At 34.9% G+C, this 25,528-nt stretch overlaps 2 protein-coding genes, 1 long non-coding RNA gene and 1 pseudogene across 10 annotated transcripts; 3 read left to right on the top strand and 1 right to left on the bottom strand.

The window, feature by feature from the left end:
• The first annotated feature begins 1,865 nt into the window (after positions 1-1,865).
• On the top strand, positions 1,866-6,771 carry LOC114924048 (uncharacterized). Of its 7 annotated transcripts, none has more exons than XM_029296893.2 (10): positions 1,866-2,286; positions 2,482-2,881; positions 2,973-3,216; positions 3,659-3,744; positions 3,830-4,015; positions 4,095-4,262; positions 4,405-4,623; positions 5,232-5,402; positions 5,485-5,655; positions 5,802-6,771. In XM_029296893.2, the coding sequence occupies exons 3-8, from the start codon at positions 3,081-3,083 to the stop codon at positions 5,400-5,402; spliced, it is 966 nt and encodes a 321-aa protein (XP_029152726.1). In that variant the 5' UTR covers positions 1,866-2,286; positions 2,482-2,881; positions 2,973-3,080; the 3' UTR covers positions 5,485-5,655; positions 5,802-6,771. The 7 variants fall into 7 exon arrangements, with proteins under 7 accessions (XP_029152726.1, XP_072087966.1, XP_072087967.1 ...); XM_072231863.1 differs by having other exon boundaries at positions 2,019-2,286; positions 2,472-2,881; XM_072231865.1 differs by lacking the exon at positions 5,232-5,402 and having other exon boundaries at positions 5,802-5,980.
• A 1,277-nt stretch (positions 6,772-8,048) lies between these two features.
• LOC114927273 (uncharacterized) lies at positions 8,049-11,354 on the top strand (annotated as a pseudogene).
• Positions 11,355-12,621: 1,267 nt separating this feature from the next.
• On the top strand, positions 12,622-18,006 carry LOC114927272 (uncharacterized). Of its 2 annotated transcripts, none has more exons than XM_029296892.2 (4): positions 12,622-12,955; positions 13,522-13,595; positions 13,886-14,057; positions 15,062-18,006. In XM_029296892.2, exon 4 carries the CDS (start codon positions 15,346-15,348, stop codon positions 17,740-17,742), a length of 2,397 nt encoding a protein of 798 aa, XP_029152725.1. In that variant the 5' UTR covers positions 12,622-12,955; positions 13,522-13,595; positions 13,886-14,057; positions 15,062-15,345; the 3' UTR covers positions 17,743-18,006. The 2 variants fall into 2 exon arrangements, with proteins under 2 accessions (XP_029152725.1, XP_029152724.1); XM_029296891.2 differs by having other exon boundaries at positions 12,622-13,014.
• Positions 18,007-19,814: 1,808 nt separating this feature from the next.
• On the bottom strand, positions 19,815-22,932 carry LOC112702677 (uncharacterized). The gene is made up of 4 exons (XR_011879423.1): positions 21,991-22,932; positions 21,852-21,923; positions 21,453-21,606; positions 19,815-20,026 (listed from the first exon to the last, which is right to left on the bottom strand). It is a non-coding gene; the product is annotated as an uncharacterized lncRNA (long non-coding RNA).
• Between the last annotated feature and the right edge of the window lie 2,596 nt (positions 22,933-25,528).

Below are 25,528 nucleotides of genomic sequence, written 5' to 3'. Positions count from 1 at the left end.
ATTACAAATGGTGAGAAAAAAATCACTGTCATACACGGATTGACGAATGCAAATATTATACCAATGTAATTGCGTCTATACCAGCGTGTCAGGGTCGTTCACCAGGATTATTGAGAAGAATTGGACTGTGTGGGTGCCGTGTGTGGGTGTTGTTGGAAGACTTTTGTCTCGCAAGTATATAGTACAATGGATTAATCAACATAAAACACATACGACAATCAATATAAGCATCAGTTTGTTGATGAGCACCGAAAATTATGTATGCATGGCAACATGATTAAAATTTGTCTTACCTTCCATAGTTGATTTTGCAGAAATTATGGCTATGAATGACCACATAGAGAAACTTTGGTTGGTGATATGAGAATAGTAGCATCGATCCGGTTTGAAGATGGTAGTGGTCGTAGAAGTTCCACCACCCTCGTGTGAAGCCGATTCAATGCGGATGCTCCTCCTCGACCCCCCATCGGATGCTCCACGACTGACCGTTTGTGGTGCATATCTCAATCGGGTTGTTCATGGTCCCGGATTAGGCTGGAGAACGTCAGCGGCATTCTCTGCACAATTAAGAACAAGAATGAAGTGGCTGTTATTTGTATAACAAAGAGAAGTTTGTGTAACCAATAAAACAAACATTGTTGGGCTAGGGTTTTGACTTCAGTTAGATTTGTTGGCTTGACCGAGAAAGAAAATGGGTTTGCTGGTCTTTTATAAAAACGATGGTCTTAAGGACAGTCCGAAAGAGAGAATGTTGGTGGATGGATGGTGTTCATTGTTAAGAGGTGAAGTATCTTCCCTTTAGCATCCAACATTGATGGAAATGATGTGTTGTCCATTTCCACGATAAAGTGGTAAGGACTCAGATGAAAACTGAACTTCTCTATCCCTCTTTTGACTATAAGAATCTCTTGTATGTGGCATGGTAATGCTTTTCAGATTCTTTGAATTATGCACTGACATGTGCACAGTAGTGTCTTGTCCCATCAATCTCCTCAAGTAGAATAGCTCCCCAGTCATTATCGCTAGTATCAGTTTGCAGAATGCATTGTCTTTTGCTAGGGAATTTTAATGGAAGAGGGTTTTGAGCAACTTTCTTTAAATGCTTGATAGCTGCTGTTTGCTCAGGACCCTAAGGTGGGGGTTATTTTTTTAGCACGTTTGATAGTTGACTTGTGTGCCTTGTCACATATGGAAGAAAGTCACGGTAGTTCACAATACCTAAAAGCTGTTGGACTTGTTTTGTCGACAGGTTGTCATCAGAAAAATTTAACAGTTCTTTGGAAATATGATCTCCTGGTTGAAAAAATTCGTCTCAAAAGGTCGTTCCCAAAAATTTAATTTCGGCCTGTCCAATGTGACTTTTTTTTGTTGATAATATGATTTCATATTTCTCAACAATGGTAGCAAATTGGACCAAGAGAGTTTGATGAGCTGGACTATCTTTGAGAACAGGAGAATGTCATCTATGTAGATGAGGGCTGAATAGAGTGTGGGTATAAAAATTCTGATCATGGACTTTTGAAATAATGATGGGACTATCTTTAATCCAAATGGCATAACAGTCTATTGATATTGTGCATCAGGTATGCAAAAGCCTGTTTTGTATCTATTTTCATGATAATACCAAGTTGGCAAAATCCAGCTTTAAGACTAAACTTGCTAAAAATTTTAGCATCGCTGAAACGAGAGTGATGATGACATTGATTATAGACAAGTGAAAATTTGTCATCTTGCAAGAATGTATTTAAGGGTTTATAATTAATGACCAATCTATTTTTTCTCAGATTTGTTCTGATTTTTTTTTAACATAGAAGGCTTGACACATCCAATTATATATTGTGGGTTCAATCAATTCTTGGATCGGCAATGTAGCATATTCTTTTTTGGCTAGCTTTAAATCTTCAAGATTCATTACTGAATAAATTGCTTTTGTAAGATTGATATCTTCATTCCTTGGCCTTTAACATCATTTTAATTCACTTTTTTTATAATTAATTTGCTAGGAACCAAACAAAAACGCTGGCTCTTGTTTGATTTTGGCCCATTTAAAACCGACAACCACACAGTCAAAATGTTTCTCGTCATTTTGTATCTAATCCATTGACACTAAAGTCTATAACACAACCACCCGCCGCCCTCCGCCGTTCGTCGTCATAGTGGCGCCTCCAGAAGCTTCTCTTCTGTGTTGCCACCGTCGATCCGAATCGATTGACCGTTCTGAAGCTGGTACTTTCCAAATTTACAGTGAAGCTCCTAGGACCCCAAAACCCTAATCATATTGATCAGGTATTCACTCGCACACATCCGCTGTTAAAAGTCTTGCGTTGTGCTGAAATATTTGGAATTTTTCGAATGCAATAACACAAATGTTCACATAGAATAGAAATTATTGATGTAGAATTATACTAAAATCATTACATTAGATAGCATAGGCCTTACATTTTCTCCCGTTTTAGTAAAGATATATTTAGTTTTTCTCAGGTAGGGGGATTGGTGAACTGAACATAATATGGCTTCAAAAAGGGAAAGGGAAACTAACGAGGGGTTAGGGGAGGAAGAGCTTGATGCAGAGACTAAAAGGCAGAGAAAGGATGAGGAGTCTTCTCCTCCTTCTGCTGCTGCTTCCATTGCAAACCCTCTGTCTGGGTTGGCCAATAATTATGCCGACATCGATGAGGAGGAATATTATGATTGAAAGGGAAAGCTTTCTACTAATGAGAGGAGGAATGACGGGTCCCAGAAAAATGGGAATGGATATGAAGAGCTGGGTGATAGTGATAGTGATGACGATGATTCCAACGAACCATTATATGGTGGAAGATGCAGTCGACAAATTGAGTCTTGGAAGGACTGTCCTTACCTTGATACGGTTAATAGACAGGTATTCAGCTTATCCTGTTCTTTTGTATAGGAAGTCATTCTTTTGTATGCATATCATATCTGAGATTCTGAGCTATGATGATGTTGTGCAGGTTTTGGATTTCAACTTTGAGAAGTTCTGTTCTGTCTCTCTGTCAAATTTGAATGTGTATGCGTTCTTAGTTTGTGGAAGTATTACCAAGGCAGGGGTAAAAATTCTCATGCCTATACACACAGCCTTGAAGCAGGACACCATGTTTATATCAATCTCCAAACTGAGAAAGTCTACTGTCTACCCGATGGATATGAAATTAATGATCATTCATTGGATGACATTCATAATGTCCTTAATCCAAGGTTAGTCTAATATGTTTTATTTGGCTCTCTTGCAATGCACAATTATTGAGAACAGATTTCTATTTATGATGCATTGGCTAATGGCTATTGGCCGCCGGGGAAAAAACTAAAAAAGGAGGAGGAGGTTTTTTGTTTCCCGTTCTGAAGGTTCAAAACTGATGCTATGAAAAATTCCAATATCAGATGCATGCTGTTATAAGATTTTAAAATTCACGTGTCGGCGTGTCCCGTGTTGTGTCATGTCGTGTCTCGTGTCCGTGTCAGTATCCATGCATCATAGATTAAACCTCAATTATCTAATATTAAGAATTATATTAAAACTAAATTTTTAGTGATTATTCTATATGATACCAAACTTTCTTCATCTAGTGATAATAAATTCTAAGTTAAGATTAAATACTAGAACTCATCTAAGTGCATTTATATGGTTCTCTGCCTGCAGGTTTACTCCAAAGGATGTTGAGCTACTTGACAAAAATAAGCAGTGGTCTAGGGCACTTGATGGTTCTAGTTACCTTCCTGGAATGGGTATACCTTGTCTTGCTTATTTATTATAACAATAAAATTTGCATTGTTCATTGGATTTATCTAATCCATTATGAAATGATTTCAGGTGGGACTCAATAATATTAAGGAGACTGATTTTGTGAATGTAACAATTCAGTCCTTAATGAGAGTTACCCCCTTGCGGAATCTTTTCCTTATACCTGAGAACTATCAACACTGCAAATCCCCACTTGTTCATCGATTTGGCGAACTGACAAGAAAGATCTGGCATTCACGAAACTTTAAAGGACTGGTTTGTTTTAGACATACTCATTACCTACGTGTGACTTTTATAATTTAATGCTTATCTCTGTATTTATCTGTGCCAACAGGTCAGCCCGCATGAGTTTCTACAGGCAGTGATGAAAGCCAGTAAGAAACGGTTTCACATAGGAGCTCAATCTGACCCAATTGAGTTCATGTCATGGCTTCTTAATACACTACATGCAGATCTTAAATCTTCGAAGAAGAATACCAGCATAATTTATGATTGCTTTCAGGTACTTTCTTATTGCTCTTATTTCTTATCTTTCGGTTGAATGTTGCTGCTAGCTGCAACTATTTACTAAGTTCAAATATCAAAGAAAAATATTTTTTTAAAAAGAAAAATATCTACTGAAGTGGCATTTCATTTTTAAATAGGGCGAACTTGAGGTTGCAAAAGAGATTCCTAACAAATCGATCACCGATAAGAAAGAAAATTGTGAGGACCTAAACAAGAATGAGAAAAATTCAGATGGTGCTACAGAGAGAGATGCATTCGTCAAAGAAACTTCCAAGATGCCATTTCTAATGCTAGGATTGGATTTGCCACCGCCTCCAGTTTTGAAAGATGTGATGGAGAAAAATATAATACTCCAGGTACTGCTTCACTTAACTTGCTTACTTTGCTTTGTTCATTGAAATATTGTCATGAAAATAATTTACATTTAGGTCGTTGTAGTTTGAATCATAACCCTGTTGCTGGGAGACAAACAAGAATGGGGAAAGGAATGTTGTGGTTACACTGCTAGAAGGATAGTGTGAAACCTTGTAGCTTGTTGCTTATTAACATTTTTTTCTGAAAACAAGGTGCAAATTACACTCCTCTCTCCCGAGGTTTGGCGAAATTTAACCTTCCTTCTAAAGCAAACATTTACCTCTCCTGTATGTATGTATATATATATATATATATAACACTAAACACTCCTGTAGATATAATAACAATAACCTTCGAGGTCAATATAACCTGGACAAAGGAGGTAATGAAGAATTTCACTACACCATTCAAGGGAGACCAGAAAAATTTTCCCCTAAAAGAAGTAAATGAAAGAAGCAGTTTATGATATTTACTTAAAAATATCATAAACTGCTTCTCCCGTTTATGTAACTTATGTTATGTAACTTATGTTATGTAACTTATGTTCTCCCGTTTTCATTGACCGGGTTCTCAAGCACGGTCTCTTATGCTAACAAAGTTTGTTATATAGGTTCCTCTCTTTAACATTCTAAAGAAGTTTGATGCGGGGACTGTTACAGAGTTGGTTCGTCCCCACATAGCAAGAATGCGGTATCGGGTTACTAAATTGCCTAAATATTTTATTATTCACATGCGTCGATTTACCAAGAACAATTTTTTGTGGAGAAAAATCCCACTTTAGGTAAGAATTTACTTACTGTAATTTTGTTCTAGTTGATGCCAGCGTGCTTATTCCAAGTTCATAATAAGAATTCTTGTTTCAGTCAGCTTTCCTGTTAAGAACCTGGAGTTGAAGGACTACATTCCCTTGCCAACGCGAAAGAAAATGAGAAATTGCGATCCAAATATGATTTAATTGCTAATGTCGTCCATGATGGCGAACCTGGTGAAGGTTTCTACAGGGTATTTGTTCAACGCAAATCAGAAGAACTATGGTAAGTTTTGTTTCTTGGCTAGACACAGAACATTCATCAGTCTATTTATCCTTTAGAACTCAAATTCATCAATCTGAATTTCTGTATCAATAACAGGAATTAATATCTTAATTTTATTTCTTTTTTTTTTAAAAAAAATAAAATAGGTACGAGATGCAGGATTTGCATGTCTCAGAAATACTTCCTCATTTGGTTGCACTTTAAGAAGCTTATATCCAGATATATGAGCAGCAACAAGAGCAATAAAATCGACACGAGTCCTGTTTTGCAAGCACCATAATCTGAAACTTGATTTTACTTGAGGGTTCAACGGCGTTTTTTAAAATTGACGGTTTTGGCATCTGACTGATCCATTTTTAACAACGGTTTATGGTTCAATCGGTTTGACCGGCCAGTCCGAACCGATTTTCAGAACATCGATTAAACCATATTCATAATCAACAAAACTCCTGCATATTCATAAACCAATTCAGAAATTAATTCCACATTTCAATTCAACTACTGTTATATTTATTTCTAATCAACTCATAAACCAATCAACAATAAAATTCACAGCAATGAATCAACCTGTGAAAAAATTATAAAAAAATTTAAATGCTCACCTGATCTTGTAGAGGCAGAAGATGGACAACAAGCAACAGTTCAGGCAGCAAAACCACCGAAGAGAGGCAAGGGAGGACAGAGGCGCGGCGTGGCGAGACGCGAGCACTCACCAGGAAGCAGAGCTGCAGAAGAGAGGTAAGAGGCGAAAAGCGGAGCACACCAGGCGTTGAGTGTTGTGATGGCAGAAGACGATGATACGTTGCATGGCTGCAGGAAGCACAGCTCTAGCACTCACTGGCGGAGGCTCGGTGAGACGCTAGCAGCCGAGCACACAGCACAGACGGAGGAGAGAGGCGGGAGGCAACTCGTGAGCACTTGATGCGGAGTATCCGGCGAGAGGCGCAGCGACGGCAGCGAGCGTGTGGTGGCGGTGAACCGAGGTGAGCGGCCATCGCTATGCCTCTGTGGTGTGCCGTTGTCAAAAGAATTTGGGGTGAGGCAGTTTCAGAACTAGGGTTTATTTCCTAAACGTCAAAACTTTCGGGGTTTTAATTAAAAAATTTTCGAACCGGTCCGGGTTTTCAAACCAGCTGGTTCATCAGTTCTTGCAAAATCTGACTGAATCAAACCGATTCTCATCAATTTGCAAAAACTGATGAATCGGCTTGTTTGAGAAACTTGGACCGGTTCGAATATTTTTTAATTAAAACCCCTGAAGGTTTGACGTTTAGGAAAATAATCCTAGGCTGGTTCTGAACCCGCCTCATCCCAAGTTCTTTTGACAACGGCACACCACACAGTGGCGCAGCGCTGGCCGCTCACATCGGTTCACCCCCACCGTACGCTCGCCGCGGCTCTCGCCGGATACCCCACATCGTGTGCTCACAAGTCGCGTCCCGCCTCTCTCCTCTGTCTGTGCTGTGTGCTCGGCCGCTAGCGTCTCACCGAGCCTCCGCCGGTGAGTGCTAGAGCTGTGCTTCCTGCAGCCGTGCACAAATCGTCGTCTTTTGCCATCACAACACCCAACCGCGGGTGGTGTGCTCTATTTTTCGCCTCTTGCCTCTCTCCCTGCAACTGTGCTTCTTGGTGAGTGCTCGCGTCTCGTCGCGCCTTCGCCTCTTTTCCGTGATTGTTGCTGCCTGAACTGCTGCTCGTCGTCCATCTTCCTGAATTTTATTGTTGATTAGAAATAAATATGGCCGTGGTTGAATTGATTTCTGAATTGGTTTATGAATATGCAGGAGTTTTGTTATTATGAATTTGGTTTAATCAATGTTCTGAAAACTGGTTGAACCGTGAACAGTTGTTAAAAATGATCTGAATCGATCGACCGTTCTGCAGCTGGTACTTTCCAAATCTACAGTGAAGCTCCTAGGACCCCAAAACCCTAATCATATTGATCAGGTATTCACTCGCACACATCCGCTGTTAAAAGTCTTGCGTTGTGCTGAAATATTTGGAATTTTTCGAATGCAATAACACAAATGTTCACATAGAATAGAAATTATTAATGTAGAATTATTTTAAAATCATTACATTAGATAGCATAGGCCTTACATTTTCTCCCGTTTTAGTAAAGATATATTTAGTTTTTCTCAGGTAGGGGGATTGGTGAACTGAGCATAACATGGCTTCAAAAAGGGAAAGGGAAACTGACAAGGGGTTAGGGAGGAAGAGCTTGATGCAGAGACTAAACGGCAGAGAAAGGATGAGGAGTCTTCTCCTCCTTCTGCTGCTGCTTCCATTGCAAACCCTCTGTCTGGGTTGGCCAATAATTATGCCGACATCGATGAGGAGGAATATTATGATTGAAAGGGAAAGCTCTCTACTAATGAGAGGAGGAATGACGGGTCCCAGAAAAATGGAATGGATATGAAGAGCTGGGTGATAGTGATAGTGATGACGATGATTCCAACGAACCATTATATGGTGGAAGACGCAGTCGACAAATTGAGTCTTGGAAGGACTGTCCTTACCTTGATACGGTTAATAGACAGGTATTCAGCTTATTCTGTTCTTTTGTATAGGAAATCATTCTTTTGTATGCATATCATATCTGAGATTCTGAGCTATGATGATGTTGTGCAGGTTTTGGATTTCGACTTTGAGAAGTTCTGTTCTGTCTCTCTGTCAAATTTGAATGTGTATGCGTGCTTAGTTTGTGGGAAGTGTTACCAAGGCAGGGGTAAAAATTCTCATGCCTATACACACAGTCTTGAAGCAGGACACCATGTTTATATCAATCTCCAAACTGAGAAAGTCTACTGTCTACCCGATGGATATGAAATTAATGATCCTTCATTGGACGACATTCGTAATGTCCTTAATCCAAGGTTAGTCTAATATGTTTTATTTTGGCTCTCTTGCAATGCACAATTATTTGAGAACAGATTTCTATTTATGATGCATTGGCTAATGGCTATTGGCCGCCGGGGAAAAAACTAATAAAGGAAGAGGAGGTTTTTGTTTCCCATTCTGAAGGTTCAAAACTGATGCTATGAAAAATTCCAATATCAGATGCATGTTGTTATAAGATTTTAAAATTCACGTGTCGGCATGTCCCGTGTTGTGTCATGTCGTGTCTCGTGTCCGTGTCAGTATCCATGCATCATAGATTAAACCTCAATTATCTAATATTAAGAATTATATTAAAACTAAATTTTTAGTGATTATTCTATATGATACCAATCTTTCTTCATTTAGTGATAATAAATTCTAGTTAAGATTAAATACTAGAACTCATCTAAGTGCATTTATATGGTTCTCTGCCTGCAGGTTTACTCCAAAGGATGTTGAGCTACTTGACAAAAATAAGCAGTGGTCTAGGGCACTTGATGGTTCTAGTTACCTTCCTGGAATGGGTATACCTTGTCTTGCTTATTTATTATAACAATAAAATTTGCATTGTTCATTGGATTTATCTAATCCATTATGAAATGATTTCAGGTGGGACTCAATAATATTAAGGAGACTGATTTTGTGAATGTAACAATTCAGTCCTTAATGAGAGTTACCCCCTTGCGGAATCTTTTCCTTATACCTGAGAACTATCAACACTGCAAATCCCCACTTGTTCATCGATTTGGCGAATTGACGAGAAAGATCTGGCATCCATGAAACTTTAAAGGACAGGTTTATTTTAGACATACTCATTACCTATGTGTGACTTTTATAATTTAATGCTTATCTCTGTATTTATCTGTGCCAACAGGTCAGCCCGCATGAGTTTCTACAGGCAGTGATGAAAGCCAGTAAGAAACGGTTTCGCATAGGAGCTCAATCTGACCCAGTTGAGTTCATGTCATGGCTTTTTAATACGCTACATGCAGATCTTAAATCATCGAAGAAGAATACCAGCATAATTTACGGTTGCTTTCAGGTACTTTCTTATTGCTCTTATTTTCTTATCTTTCGGTTGAATGTTGCTGCTAGCTGCAACTATTTACCTATGTTCAAATATCAAAGAAAAAATATTTCTTTTTAAAAAAGAAAAATATCTACTGAAGTGGCATTTCATTTTAAATAGGGCGAACTTGAGGTTGTAAAAGAGATTCCTAACAAAGGGATCACCGATAAGAAAGAAAATTGTGAGGACCTAAACAAGAATGAGAAAATTTCAGATGGTGTATGCTATAGAGAGAGATGCATTCGTCAAAGAAACTTCCAAGATGCCATTTCTAATGCTAGGATTGGATTTGCCACCGCCTCCACTTTTCAAATATGTGATGGAGAAAAATATAATACCCCAGGTACTGCTTCACTTAACTCGCTTACTTTGCTTTGTGCAATGAAATATTGTCATGAAAATAATTTACATTTAGGTGGTTGTAGTTTGAATCATAACTCTCTTGCTGGGAGACATATACAAGAATGGGGAAAGGAATGTTATGGTTACACTGTTACAAGGATAGTGTGAAACCTTGTAGCTTGTTGCTTATTAACATTTTTTTTTGAAAACAAGGTGTAAATTACACTCATCTCCCCTGAGGTTTGGCAAAATTTAACCTTCCTTCTAAAGCAACCATTTACCTGGACAAAGAAGGGGGTAACGAAGAATTTCACTACACCATTCAAGGGAGACCAGAAAATTTTTCCCTTAAAAAAAGTAAATGGAAGAAGCAGTTTATGATATTTACCTAAAGAAGATTTTGCTTATGCGGTAATACAGCTACAGTTTATGTTATGTAACTTATGTTCTCCCGTTTTCATTGACCGGGTTCTCAAGCACTGTCTCTTATGCTAACAAAGTTTGCTATATAGGTTCCTCTCTTTAACATTCTAAAGAAGTTTGATGGGGTGACTGTTACAGAGGTGGTTCGACCTCACATAGTAAGAATGCGGTATCGGGTTACCAAATTGCCTAAATATATCATTATTCACATTCGTCGATTTACTAAGAACGATTTTTTTGTGGAGAAAAATCCCACTTTAGGTAAGAATTTACTTGCTGTAATTTTGTTCTAGTTGATGCCAGCTTGCTTATTCCAAGTTCATAATAAGAATTCTCGTTTCAGTCAACTTTCCTGTTAAGAACCTGGAGTTGAAGGACTACATTCCCTTGCCAACGCCGAAAGAAAATGAGAAATTGCGATCCATATATGGTTAATTGCCAATGTCGTCCATGATGGCAAACCTGGTGAAGGTTTCTACAGGGTATTTGTTCAACGCAAATCAGAAGAACTATGGTAAGTTTTGTTTCTTGGCTAGAGACAGAACATTCATCAGTCTATTTATCCTTTAGAACTCAAATTCATCAATCTGAATTTCTGTTTCAATACTAGGAATTAATATCTTAATTTTATTTCTTTTCTTTCCTTTAAAAAATAAAATAGGTACGAGATGCAGGATTTGCACGTCTCAGAAACACTTCCTCATTTGGTTGCACTTTAAGAAGCTTATATGCAGATATATGAGCAGCAACAGCAATAGCAATAAAATCGACTCGAGTCCTGTTTTGCAAGCACCATAATCTGAAACTTGATTTTACCCGAATAGAGATGTAGAGGTGTACGTGCTGGGGTTGGGATGAGTTGAATCCGGCATTATTTTTTTACTGGGTCATTTTGTAGAAATCAAATCAAAATCACTGAAAATAATTGGATATAAGAGTTGACCTCATATTAGACAATGCATTATGTAAGAATTCGGATATTATATTACTTATGTAGTAATGAAATTTTAAACAAAGAAAAAGTTTTTCGCCAGCATTTTAATTTCTTTAGTTTTGTAATTCAATAACACACTTTTAGCCTAATATTTTAAAATATAATTGGATAATTGTTGGTCAAAAATAATAAATTATGCTAGTCTTTTAACATTTTTTTTTCTATAAAATACTATTTCAACAACAAAAATAGTGTCAGCAAGCAGGCAAAATTCACTTGAAATTTGCAAATATGGCAAGTTTTCTAGCCGGTATTAATTAGCATTTACATGCTAAATTAATTTTACATCAACCAATTTGAGTTGGTCTAATAGTTAATTCACTAGTCCATTTAAGTAAGGAGTAAATGGACAATAGTACATATGAAAGAGTTTGGCATGGACAAAATCCTATATCAAAGTTCATAAATATAAAAGTATATCCGAAATATTGATTTTGAAAGACAAAAGTACACCTTAAGTTTTACAAATTCACTAACGGCAAATAACATTTCGGGTGCACTTTGATATTTATAATCTTTTTATATATATTTTTGTTCGTCGTCGTTGTGCCTCTCGCCGGATACTCTGCATCGTGTGCTCACAAGTTGCCTCCCGCCTCTCTCCTCCGTCTATGCTGTATGCTCGGCCGCTAGCATCTCGTCGAGCCTCTGCCGGTGAGTGCTAGAACTATGCTTGCCGGTGAGTGCTAGAACTATGCTTCCTGAAGCCATGCAGCGTATCGTTGTCTTCTGTCATCACAACACCCAACGTCTGGTGTGCTCCATTTTTCGCGTCTTGTTACTCTTCCTGTGCTTCATGGGGAGTGCTCGCGTCTCGCCGTGCTGGGCCTCTGTCCCTCCTTTGCCTCTCTTCCGTGGTTGTTGCTACCTGAACTGCTGCTCATTGTCCATCTTTTACTTCTACAACATCATGTGAGCATTTTAATTTTTTTTTTATAGTTTTTCCATGTTGATTCATTGATGTTATTGCTGTGAATTTTATTGTTGATTGGTTTATGAGTTGATTAGAAATAAATATGACAGTGGTTGAATTGATTTTTGAATTGATTTATGAATATGAATATGGAGGAGTTTTGCTGATTATGAATATGGTTTAATTAATATTTTAAAAACCGGTTCGGATTGGTAAAATGTTAAAACCGTCAATTTTAAAAACCGCGTTGAACCGTTAAACTTACCAGAAACCGGTCGGTCGAATCAAACCATAATCCGGCCGGTTTTTTGAATTAGGAAGCAAACTGCGTCGTTTAGAAACTTCACTACTCCAAACCAACCCTAACCAAACTCTAGACTCCAGAACGCGCTCTCTGCCTCTCGCACTCAGTCCAGAGCTCCTCCCATCGAGCTCCTGTTCCTCCCTCGCTTCGTTGCAGCCACCGCCTGCTACCGCCGCCGTCGGAACTTCCAACTTCGAACAGCCACTGCCTGCTTCCTCACTTACCCTCCATCGCGCAGCAGCCATCGCAACCTTCCTTCCCCTCCATCGTGCAGCCACCGTGCGAACGTGGAAGCCTCCGTCGCGCAGCCACGGTCCCGCCGGCGCCAGCTCTGTTCCACCGTAGCCACTGTCCCGTTGGAAAGCCCGTTCGAAGGTACTCCTTGTCTCGGTGTTTCCCTCTTGCGTGCTCTGTTCAAGGCTTCTAGCTTCTAGGTAATTTTTTTTCAACTATAATTGAATAATTTTTTATAATTATTGTTAGTTATCTGTTCAAGCCCGTTCGATGGTTACTGTGAAGTTTTGTGAAGTGTGAACTGTGAACCGTGATTTCTTTATTTTTCTGTGAACGGAACTGTGAACTGTGAACTTTGTTGAATAATTGTTGAATAATTATGAATAATTATTGTTAGTTAAGTTGTGAACTTTGTTGTTGTTACTTGTTACTGGGTTGAAGAAAGTACTTCGAAAAATTGAGGGAAAAAAGTTTTTTCTGCACCAAACCCTCTCCTAAATTCTTTTTTTTTTTAATGCTCTGTTCAGAAATTATTGAATGATTATTGAATGTTTTGTGTTTTTGTTGAATGATTTTTTGATTCTTGATTAGCACTGGATGCTCTGCTGTGTTTGTGTACTATTTCTATGCTGTGTTTGTGATTTTTTTGGGTAATTCAACAGGTTAAAAATAAAGTTGCTGTTTAATAATATTTTCTTCAATTGTAGATTTCGGTAATTCAATAGGAAGCAGATATAAAAAGCAGAGCTTCAAGTCTGTGCGAGTTGCTGTCCATGTCCTGGTAAATCGATTGCAAGTTTATGTTATTTCCTTTAGTTTTAATGTTGGATTTTGAAACTAACCCTAATTTCTTGCTTCTCACGAATCAAAAATAAAAAATCAAAGAAATAGAAAAGAAGCAGGTATTATCAATTAAATTCAATTCTGAGTATTATTGGCTGGACAATTATGAGAACATTATTACTGTTTGTGAGCTGAAAACTTTAGATTTAATTGATTTTTGTCTGGTAATTATTGGTTGGACAATTATGGTGTTTAGGGTTTTTAATTTGTTCTGTTTGAAATATGAAGGATGAGCTTAAGGAGAAGCTTGCTAGAATCTATGATGTTAAGGACGCCGACATTGCGTTCGTGTTCAAGTTACACACCCATTTTGGAGGGGGCAAATCCACTTGTTTTGGTTTTGATTTATGGCACTGTTGAGAATGCTAAGAAGTATTAGCCTAAGTACTGACTTATTAGGGTAAGATAACTCCATTTTTTGTTCTTCTGAGGTGGTTTTTGTTCATGAGTGTAATTGCTATGGAATGAGAAACACTTTCATCCAATTAGAATGTATGTCTTTCAGTCTTTGTAAATTGTAAGACCGGTAAGTTAGTGCTTACTAATATTAATTGTTATTGAATGGGCTCTATGTATAACAATATAGTACTCCTTCAATTCTTGTCAGCACTGTTTTTAACATAATGATAATATGTGTATTTTATTAGGTGATATTGATGCTGATTTATATCAAAGTAGTGATAGTAGTAGTTTTTATGCTGCATCTTTTGATTTTTCTGCACAAGTAAAAAATCAATTTATGATGATTGATGATTTTATGTTGGCATTTCATATTTGGAGTTTATACTTTTTCTAAGACCTTAAGATTTTAGTTGGTGACATTTCATGCATTTTTTAAATTTAGATGATATTTTAAAGTTTATATTACTATAATTATATTTTAAAGTGTTTATTTATAATTTATTTATTATTTTATTATAAAACGATTTTTTCGGTTGGACCACAATTGAACCGGTTAGACCAGTAAATCAGTAAATTAGTGACTAGATCGGTTTATGATTGGTTCGGTTTTCAAAACCTTGGGTTTAATTGTTGAATATGCAGTGGTTTTATTAATTGTTGAATTGGTTTATGAATTGGTTTCATTGATTATGAATTTGGTTGATTGTTGATCATTGTTTCTGTAATGATGCTGGTTTGTTTTGCTATTGGTTACTTAGTTGATTGAATTCTTTTCTTCTATGGGATTTTAAGATGGTTTCATCAGAAACACCATCATCCCAAGAACACATCACATGAAGATAGATACCTAGATTTCGAAATTACTCCATGGACATAATTTATGGTTTGTTTTTCTTATTGTATTAAATTAAGATACTATTGTAGTAGTATCGAGTACCAACTAAGTGACTATTGTTCAAATGTTATTGAGATACTAAGTGACTATTGTTCTAAAATTTGCAGCTGATTTTAGAGGGATGTAATTCAAAATCCCAGCAATCAACAATGTTGTTTAGGTGTCATCATGAGCGGTGAGGCCCAGTGCAAAAAGACGATACCACAGTCGCATGGCGCATATTCCATCTTCGATTCCTCTCTCTATTTCATCCAAAGCTTCCATTAATTGTGAATCGCACCAACAAATCCTTCTCAATTTGAAAAATGCAGGTACCTGCACTTCTTCATAATTGAATCAAAGTTCCTTTTGTATTCTTCATGTTGTGAAAAACATTGCCTTCCTGCACCTTATGGCACTGAGCTTGAATCCATTGCGAAAGGGTTTACAATATAGATTCTTGAGCTATTTCTATGATTATTCATTATCTTGTGTTGATCTGAATCTGTGCTCTTCATCATTGCCTGCAAAAAGTTCTGTTTCTGGTTCTGGGGCTCAAGGTGGTAAACGTGAAAATCATAGTTTTAGGTTTCCAGGGCAATTGCGTGTTACTACCGATGATAATGGTCAGAACTTCAATTTTGATAGTATTGATACACTGAGTGATGATAAAGAGGAAAAAGATGGTGATGGAAAAGGTTCTAGTGATGGTGATGATGAGGGTCTTGAGTTTATGACCTCCTCTAATAGCAATGATAATTATGCTTATGGAGAGAGTATTGGCAGAGTTGAAATTGATGAACATGAAATCAGGCATCCTTTGGTTAAGGAAGTTTGTAGGTTGATTACATATAGGTCAGCTTGGAACCCTACACTTGAAGGATATTTGAGGTACTTGTTGAGAAAATTGAAGCCCCCACATGTTTGTGCTGTCTTACGCTCTCAAGAAGATGAACGAATTGCTTTGAATTTCTTCTATTGGGCTGATCGGCAGTGGCGCTACAAACACGATGCTATTGTCTACTATACATTGTTAGATGTGCTTAGCAAGACTAAATTGTGCCAGGGTGCTAAGCGGATTCTTAAGCTTATGTTGCGTCGTGGAATCAAATGTTCCTCTAAAGCTTTTGGCTATGTGATGGTGTCTTATAGTCGAGCAGGCATGTTGAGGCATGCCATGCAAGTTTTGACCGTGATGCAGAAAGCTGGAATTGAACTTAATTTATCTATATGTAACATTGCTATCTATGTTTTAGTTAAGGGCAGCAAATTGGAGAAGGCACTGAGAATCTTGAATCGAATGGAGCTGGTTGGAATCAAACCTAATGTTGTCACTTATAATTGCTTGATCAAGGGTTACTGTGATCTGAATCGGGTTGAAGATGCATTGGAGCTTATTGTGGAAATGGCATCCAAGGGATGTCCCCCTGACAAGGTTAGTTATTATACTGTGATGGTTTTCCTCTGCAAGGAGAAAAAAATTGAAGAAGTGAAGCTGTTGATGGAGAAAATGGTGGTGAATAGTGAATTAATTCCAGATCAGGTTACATATGATACACTTATTCACACGCTATCCAAGCATGGGCATGCAGATGATGCTTTGGCTTACTTAAGAGAAGCAGAAGACAAGGGCTTCCACATTGATAAGGTTGGGTATAGTGCAGTAGTTAACTCCTTTAGTAAGAAAGGCAAAATAGACGAGACAAAGAGTTTAGTGAACGAGATGTACTCGAAGGGTTGTATTCCTGATGTTGTGACATATACTGCTATTATTGATGGATTTTGTCGCATGGGAAAGATAGATGAAGCGAAAAAGATGCTGCAGCAGATGTACAAACATGGGTGCAAGCCAAATACCGTTTCATACACAGCTTTGTTAAATGGCCTGTGCCACAATGGGAAATCGTTAGAGGCAAGAGAGATGCTGAATGTAAGTGAGGAGCATTGGTGGATGCCAAATGCCATAAGTCACAGTGTTGTGATGCATGGTTTTCGTAGGGAAGGAAACTTGTCCGCAGCTTGTGATTTGGTTAGGAAAATGGTTGGAAAGGGATTTTTTCCAACTCCAGTTGAAATTAACCTGCTAATACAGTCTCTGTGTCAAAATCAGGAAGTAGTTAAAGCTAAAAGATTTTTAGATGAATGCCTGAATAAGGGTTGTGCCATCAATGTCGTAAACTTTACTACTGTAATTCACGGTTTTTGTCAGATTGGTGACTTGGAAGCTGCTCTATCAGTGCTAGAAGACATGTACTTAATCAACAAACATCCTGATGTTGTCACATTTACAATATTGTTTGATGCATTGGGGAGGATAGGTAGATTGGACGAGGCTGCTGAGTTAATAACGAAGATGCTGTGCAAAGGTTTGGATCCTACTCCGGTAACATATAGGACAGTCATTCACCATTATTGTAAATGGGAGCAAGTGGATGATATGTTGAAACTATTGGAAAAAATGCTTGTTAGGAAGCCATTAAGAACATTATACAATCAAGTAATTGAAAAGCTTTGTGCTTTTGGGAAACCCGAGGAGGCTGAGAAACTTCTGGGAAAGGTTTTGAGAACAGCATCAAACCTTGATGCTAATACATGCCATGTTCTCATTGAAAGCTATCTGACTAAAGGGCTTCCTCTATCAGCAAATCGAGTGGCTTCTAGAATGTTCAGTCGTAATTTGATTCCTGATTTGAAGTTGTGTCAGAAAGTGAGCAAGAAACTAATGTCGGATGGAAAGTTGGTTGAGGCTGATAACCTTATGTTGCAACTTGTCGAGCGTGGAATACAACAAAATGAGATGAATTTGTGATGTTAGCTACTACTCCAAACTTAAAGGTTGTGCCCATGGTGCTATGTTGTGGTAAAGCCATTCTTTGTTCTATGGAAAATGATTCTGATTTTTGAGAAAGCAAAATTTATTTATGTAATCTTAAATATGGTTTAGATAATTGTCTTTTTTATGTTTGGCACATGTATTTCTTTTTGGTGGTGATGATGATAGGCATATTATTTTCATGCTAGTGTTGTGCTTATATTTTCAGTTTGATAACAAGAAAAAAAGAATTTAAGAGTAGAGTATGCATCTTCTTCTAAATATTGTTTACATGATATATTTTTATCTTACAAGTTGTGCATGAAAATAATTCTAACATTGTGTTTCTGGTTGACAATCACATGCTTCTTTCCAAACATAGTCTTCCCAATCATTTGGAAGAGAACTTAGCACATTGACTATTCTAAGTCATAAGATGAGATGTGTTGTATTCAAACCTCAATGACGTTGTAAAAAGGGATGGGATTAAAATAAAACAAACAGATTTAATCATGAATGGATTGAAGTTTAAGGAAAAGAGTAGCAGGTCTAGAATAAGAGTGTGATTTGATGTGAAGAAGAAATAAAATTGAGATATCAGTATATTAAGATATATAGCACTTGTTTTTGTTGGCCAAGAGCCTTTGATTGCATCCAAGACCTCCTCATGACTTGATATGACTATGGGATCTACTTGTCTTTGTGGTTAATATACAAGTATGATACACTGCTTTTCCTCATAGGGGTGATATGAAATAAGACAGTAATTCACACATGAGAAGTACATGCTATTAGGTTGATGGTTATCATGAGATACGTTTTCTATTCATTTAATGAATGAGTTAATAGTCAAATTAATTTCTGAAAGATGAGATATTTTTTAAATTTGTCCCTAAAATATTTTGCAATTAAATTGGTTTTTTAAAGATTATGAATTAATTATATTTGATGATTAGATATATTTATGAAAATTTATTTAGTATCTTTTTTCTAATTATATAAACTATATTCGCAATGACCCAACAACTAAATTGATAGTTTTCATAAACAGATTTGGTCAGTATCCAATTGAACATGTTAGGTATTATGTATATTATCATTTAATATTCTACGTCATTAATTATTAGACAAAAATTATTAATGAAGTCACTCAAGGACAAATATGATTATTTCGTAATTTTTGAAAAACTAATTTGATTAAAAAATTTTAAAGACGAAATTAAAAAATATCTTATACTTCAAAAACTAATTTGATTATTAACTCTTTAATCAATATGAGCTCATGTATTCTCTTTTCTATCTAGAATACATTTTTTTTTCAATAGGCATTTTCTTTAGGGGTTTTGATGAGACATGTTATGTTTTTGGACAAGAGATGAGATTTTTGAATCTTGATGATATTTTGTTTTTCTTATTAGCTTACCCAATTTGACTTTAAGCCGATCATTATTTTATTAAAAAATATCTCTCATCAATATATACTTCTAATCATAATAATAATCAATATCAAATTTAACGAACTACATATATGCAAATCAGCAAATGGAATAAAAGTAATAAACTAATAATATTCAGATGCAATATTGACAACTTGATAGTAATTTTCGTTAGTTTAAATATATAAACAAATGACATAAGCACTTTGGATCCGATACTAGGTGATTGTCTCCTCAAGCTTATGTAAACAAGAGAGGAGATATTATAATAATATCAGCTCTTCTATAGCATTCAGTATACAAGACAACAGTCTTATTTATAGCTATGCTAAGATTGTGATACATCATATATGCTGCCGTGATGAAATATAAATCAAAAGAAATGCAACCTCACGGGAAAATCTCACGAGCTTGTCATGTTTTAATTTTTTTTAACCTAAGCATCACAACCCGCAAGGTCATATGAGATTTTTAGCATCTGAGTATCCATATCCATGAATGTACTCAAGCTTATAAACCAAGTCAATTACTACAATGCTTCATAATATCTAAATTAAAATGAAAATGAGAGAAAATTGACATGCAAATATTGGAATCCTAGGCAAAAATAGAAGTTTATCCAAAAACAAGATAAAAGAGAAACATTTTTTTCTTAATTATTCAGATTACTATAGCCTCCTACAAACCTTGGCCAATCCAGGTGACTCCAAGAGTATGTTACGTTTATCGTAAATAACAAAGCAAGCCTCATCCTTCTCTATTTAAATTTCATCAAAAACACACTAGGATGAACAAGAGATTTCTCATCAACTCAAATTAAGACCCCCACCTGAATATTCCACTTCCTGTAGATAAGCAGAAGCAAGGTTATAATAGGCACACAGAACAAAGAATACTGAATACATAGAATAGCATCACAACGATGAACATGGTGCAACTAAATCACAAAAGATTGGAATCAGGAGAGTATCAATCATCATAGATCTATTTTCAACATCAATAATCACATTTTAAATTGAAAAAATATCAATATCCAGTTTTACAAAGTGAACTTAAAAGAGCATGTAGAACCTCATAGAATCTGTTTCGTTTCATCTTTTGTTTTTTTAAATCCAATCTACAGTTTTTGTATATTGATGATGCTAATATCGACACCACAGAAAGACTTGGAAGCATAACTTAGTTAATCCTGATAACAGTTTCAGCCTATAAAAGGAAAACTGACTTAATTTGTAGAATCAAGAAGCATGTGAGAAGAGAAGAGAGGAGAAGAATGAAGGAACTAGCAAATTTATAATTTAACAAAATTCATTACCAGCACTCTAACAAACACAATAGAATGGGTCCAAGGAAATGAATCAGTTTCTATAATTAAACCTTGAACAGAGAAAAGATAGCATGCCTATCTTTTTAGGCTATCGTTTTAAGATGGCTCAACACATAACCTAGACCAAAATAGAAAATATTATGGAAATGTAATGAGAAGAAAAAAAAAAGAAAAGAGAATTATCATCAATTCCAGAAGAAAATGACTTCTAATAAAGGCTTTTACATTAGGCCATGACTGGTTAAGTTTGAGGAAAGACCAGAAAAGGGAAAATAAAACAACAAAATATCAAATCACCAGAGATAGGGAACAGGATCTATAGGGTCAAATATTCAGCAAACGCATTTCCAACTACAACTCAGTCTACTAGTTTCAGATATAAATTACTATGGCCTTCAGTTGGTTAAATTTATTCCTTGCAAACATTTCCATCATCAAATGATATGATGAATAGATAATCCTTTAAGCGAAAACAATATGCACATTTACTGGCTTACTGCTAATAATTAGCAACATGCATAAGAATTAGGAAAGTGAAACAAAAGGATACAGTACACAAACAGAACAATGCATTATAAAAATGATACTGATATACCCTATCATGGCTGGAGCAAATTATCAATCCACATAAGAGAAGGAGGGGAATAATAGACATAATGGAATTCTAATACAATGCTCTAATCAGAGTCAGTAGTTACAAAAGTTTTCTGTTATTGTAGTTAGATAGGCATCACGTACAACCATGGTTTTAAATTGCAGCTGACGACCACAATTGCAGGTGCAACATTACTGTAGCAATACTCTCCACATCTGCGTTGCAGCGGTTTTTCCCGCAATTTTTGGCATCACGGTGCAACTGCAACCAGAGTCACAGCTAAAAGCATGCACTAAACTAACACATGCTTTACATCATACAGGATTCAATTCAAGGATCTGAATCTTACTCTTGCCAACGCTTTGCAAGGCGCTGATAGGCTGCCAAAGAGCTGAGAAGGTGATAGCAATGCTGAACAGGTGCACTGTACTTCCAGCCAACCACATCATAAACCCCATCATTAGCTAGTTCTTGAAAGGGGCTTGTGCTACTTCCCAAGCTTTCTGTCATGTTCCCCAAAATGTAAAACTTTCTTTTAAAAAGGATCTATAACTTCCACGCACTATCAAATTCTTAAACAGTAATTCAATCGTAAACTACTTCCACAGTTAGAATATGCAATACTATTTCAAAGTGAATGTTGATCCAGATCCAATAGCATAGTATAAGCAATAGTTAAAGTAAATAAGTTCTTAGCAACCAGATTATTACCCAAAATTGAAAACTAAAATGTTAAAAAGAGGCGAACCTGTGCTTTCCAGTTTGATTCAGCATCCTTCTTCTGGCGACTGAGGGTTGAATCGTCCTACGAAATTTAACTCTTTTTTTTTTTTTTCAGAAAATTGCGTTCTTAATTTTTAAAATTAATGTCAACAAAAAAAGAGTACCTGATCAATGGAAGCACGAGAGAAAGCGGGAGGATCAGGAACGTCGCGAGAGGAAGGAGAGGTTGAATTGTCGGAGAAGTCAACGGCCCATCTTCGAGCGTTGGATCCCATGACTCCCTTTCCTTTATCCATTCGATGATTCACTGATTCAGTGGTTTTAGTAAAGAAGAGAATGGAGGACCTTTCTCGATGATTGATTAGGGCTTCCAACCCAAACTTCAATCTTCAATTACTGAAGGCTACTCCTTACTCCTAATCATAAGTACTAATTCTTATTATTATTTCCATTATACTAATTCTGGGAAGAGGTATACTTTAAATTTGAAAATATAATAAAATAATAAGATAAAAAAATTACTATTAAATTTTTAATTTTTATTATATATCAATCTCATTATGTTAACTTAAAACTAATTAAATATTTGCTTTTTATTTTACAAAATAAACTCTCATTCACTATTGCTACTAAATTATTTTTTGAAATATTTGACAGAAATTAAGTTAGGGTTTCTATCTTAATTATGAGAAGATTAAATAAGATTATTAATCTTAGTTTCTTATAAAAATTAACAAATTTTGTTGAGAGAAAAGGAACTGTGCAAACAAAATGTGTTTTGCTTTAGTTTTTATTTATGTTGTTTAAATATGTTTAGTTATTCCCTTGTTTGTATTATTCCTTTTCTCTTGGCCTAGTAAATATTTTAATCCAACAAATAATACAAGAGAAGACAAACATTAACTAAAATCTAAATAAATAAAAAATATATTTAAATAAAAAACAACAAACAGAAAATAAGAGAGTGATACAATAAGAAAGGGAAATAAATGTTAATTCTTTTTATACATGGATTAAAATATAGTCTAATCTAAGACAATAACAATTCATACATGGAAAGAGTAATACAACTTAACAATTTAATTCACATAATTTTATCTATGCAGGTCACACAAATATACAAGTTTTTATAATTTATATTCGACTTGATTTAGAGAGTAAATCAAAATTTTTTTTATCATTTCAATTATCGTTATTTGAGTAATAATCACCTCAAATAGGGAATAATTTTGCATTTTATTATAAGAGAATAATCTCCTATAATCTTCTGAAGTTACTCTCTAAAAATGATTAAATTTTATCTAAAATTCTATAAATATTTTATCAGATATTTTTTTAATTTAATTTTATTTTAAACTACTAAAACTCTTGCTAACTTAAACATTAAAATCTCAATAAATATTTTTCACTCTGTTAGAGTGGTTACCAAGTTTTATAACTTTGTTATATTAAATTTATTTAGTAAAAAAATTGGTATTTTTTTGTGTCAATAGTATAAAGAGAAAGTCTAAGAAGCAGCACTTTCATTAAAATTTGGCCAACACTTAATCATTAAAAAGAAAATGAGAAATCTTATACTATTAAATATCATCTCACACCATTAAAAATATTGATGATGGCTAATTGATAATTAAACATCACAAATTTTGTTAGTCCCCTAACACTCCTCATAGTATAAATTTTATATTTTCGCTCGCATGTCTTATTTTCTAATAATGATATCAAAACTCTAGGTTGAGTTCTGGCTAATTTGTTTAAAAATATTTTTTATGGAGTTTGAGATTCAATAATTCAATAGCCGCATCAATTTTAAAATTTATAAAGTTCATACGACGATAATGCTTACATAATAAGGTGTTAATGGAGTACTTGATGACAAAGAAAAAATCTAAAATTGTTAAAGATAATGCAAAATAAAAAATAATAATTACAAAACTCTTTCCACCATTCATTTAGCATTATAGGTGATATTTTACAGAAAGTCTTTTTAGAAAAAATAAGTGTTGTTCTATGGATCAATTAGAGTTATTACACATGACCAAGATGATAATCAATCGTCTTGGTGTTTTACAACGTCTTTATATGTTTTGTATAATATAAGAAACTTTAGTAAAATCACATATTGCTAAGTTCATATATTTAGTGACGGAGTTGAATAATACGGATAAGATTTTCTTTGAAAAACAACAAGCTATGATATTTTATTCATTACCTCATTTATTCGAATATTTTCGTAAAATGTTCATTTATGGTCATAAAAATCTAAATATTGATGAGATTAATGGAGAGATAGGAATGATCATTATGATTCTACAATTATTTTGGTTAGTAGAGATAATGGAGAGATATTGGATCTAATAACAATAACAAAAAAAAAAAAATCTAAATTTGGTTTTAAATATTATGATGGAAGATGTAGATATACCAACAGGGTCATTGAAAGAGAGATTATTCTAAACTAAAAAAAATCACTTAAATATTTTGACAAATATTATTAGAGATACCGAAGATATTTTCTAGATTTTAACCAGATTAGTTGATTATTCGTAAGGCCTTGATTTTGATGTTTCTATTAAATAAATTTATGTATTAATATTTTATTTTAGATAGAGCTTTTGAAGATATTATCAAATTAATTTTGAAGTGAAGATGGTGAGGAAGTTAAAACCAATTTGAATTGTTAAAGAAGATTCTAAAATAATCATAAAATCAAGTAGTTAGTATCTAGCCACACATGTCATATTGTGATATATGGTCAACAATATACAATTTGTATTATCCAACTTATATACAAGTTATAAAGAAAGGATAATTATAGAAGAATCAAGAATCAAGAATCAAGAATTAAAAGTTACATGGCTAATAGAGTTGCATGGCTAATACAGTCTTGATTTCTCCACAAAAATAATATAAATAGGTAGTTTGACCATCAAGTTTAGATGTATTATTTTAGTTAATTATCGGTCATAATTAGCGAGTGTTTGGAGAAAATTATTAGTTTTTTTTGTGTTTTCACTTTTATTCAGTGTATTAAATTATTAGTCACTCTTTTAATTAATTTTTTTATATTTTATGTAATTTTTTTATATTTAGATTGAGTGTTTTATTTAGTTTAATATTTTAAATATAATTAGAACTTAATTTTAGATAAAATATCACAAATGGCCACTTTATATCTTTGAATTGAAAATTTAATTTAGATAAAATGATTATCCATTTAGAAATTTTTAAAAAAATTATTTTAAACAAAATAATTATCCAATTTTATAATTTTATTATATCATATTTATTTAATAAAAAAATATATATTTTTTTATGTCAATAATGTAAATTTCACGCTTTCGGTCGCATGCTTCACTTTCTAACATCATTGTCTCCAATTTCTCCACGGTACCCGAAATTCACCACTGTTACAGGCCTACAGGCCAGTGAGACCACAATCACAACCACAACCTCCACCTCCAACTCTTTTCTGTGTCCAAGGTGAGAATCGAAAATCTTCAACACCTAATTGTCATAATGCATTTTGATTAATTAATTATTTCTATAATATAATAATTACCAAGAATTAAATATATTTTATTCAGAGCACATATATAGTTATGCTCTCTTTTTTTTTCACCCGGTCGTAGGTTATATAATACATATACTGATATACACTTGTTGCTACTCTTTACACTAATGACACATATTTTCTCCCGC

The sequence above is a fragment of the Arachis hypogaea genome, unplaced genomic scaffold, assembly GCF_003086295.3.
Source record: "Arachis hypogaea cultivar Tifrunner unplaced genomic scaffold, arahy.Tifrunner.gnm2.J5K5 arahy.Tifrunner.gnm2.scaffold_98, whole genome shotgun sequence".
Classification (NCBI taxonomy): Eukaryota; Viridiplantae; Streptophyta; class Magnoliopsida; order Fabales; family Fabaceae; genus Arachis; species Arachis hypogaea.
This window is presented reverse-complemented; position numbering and strand designations above follow the sequence as displayed.

Excerpts from the sequence above, each read along its gene's own strand:
- LOC114927272 (XM_029296892.2), top strand. The coding sequence starts at position 15,346 with ATGGCACTGAGCTTGAATCCATTGCGAAAGGGTTTACAATATAGATTC.
- LOC114924048 (XM_029296893.2), top strand. The coding sequence starts at position 3,081 with ATGCCTATACACACAGCCTTGAAGCAGGACACCATGTTTATATCAATC. Across the intron at positions 3,745-3,829 it reads TAGTTACCTTCCTGGAATGG|GTGGGACTCAATAATATTAA; the intron begins GTATACCTTGTC and ends AAATGATTTCAG. Across the intron at positions 4,624-5,231 it reads AGAAAAATATAATACTCCAG|GTTCCTCTCTTTAACATTCT; the intron begins GTACTGCTTCAC and ends TTTGTTATATAG.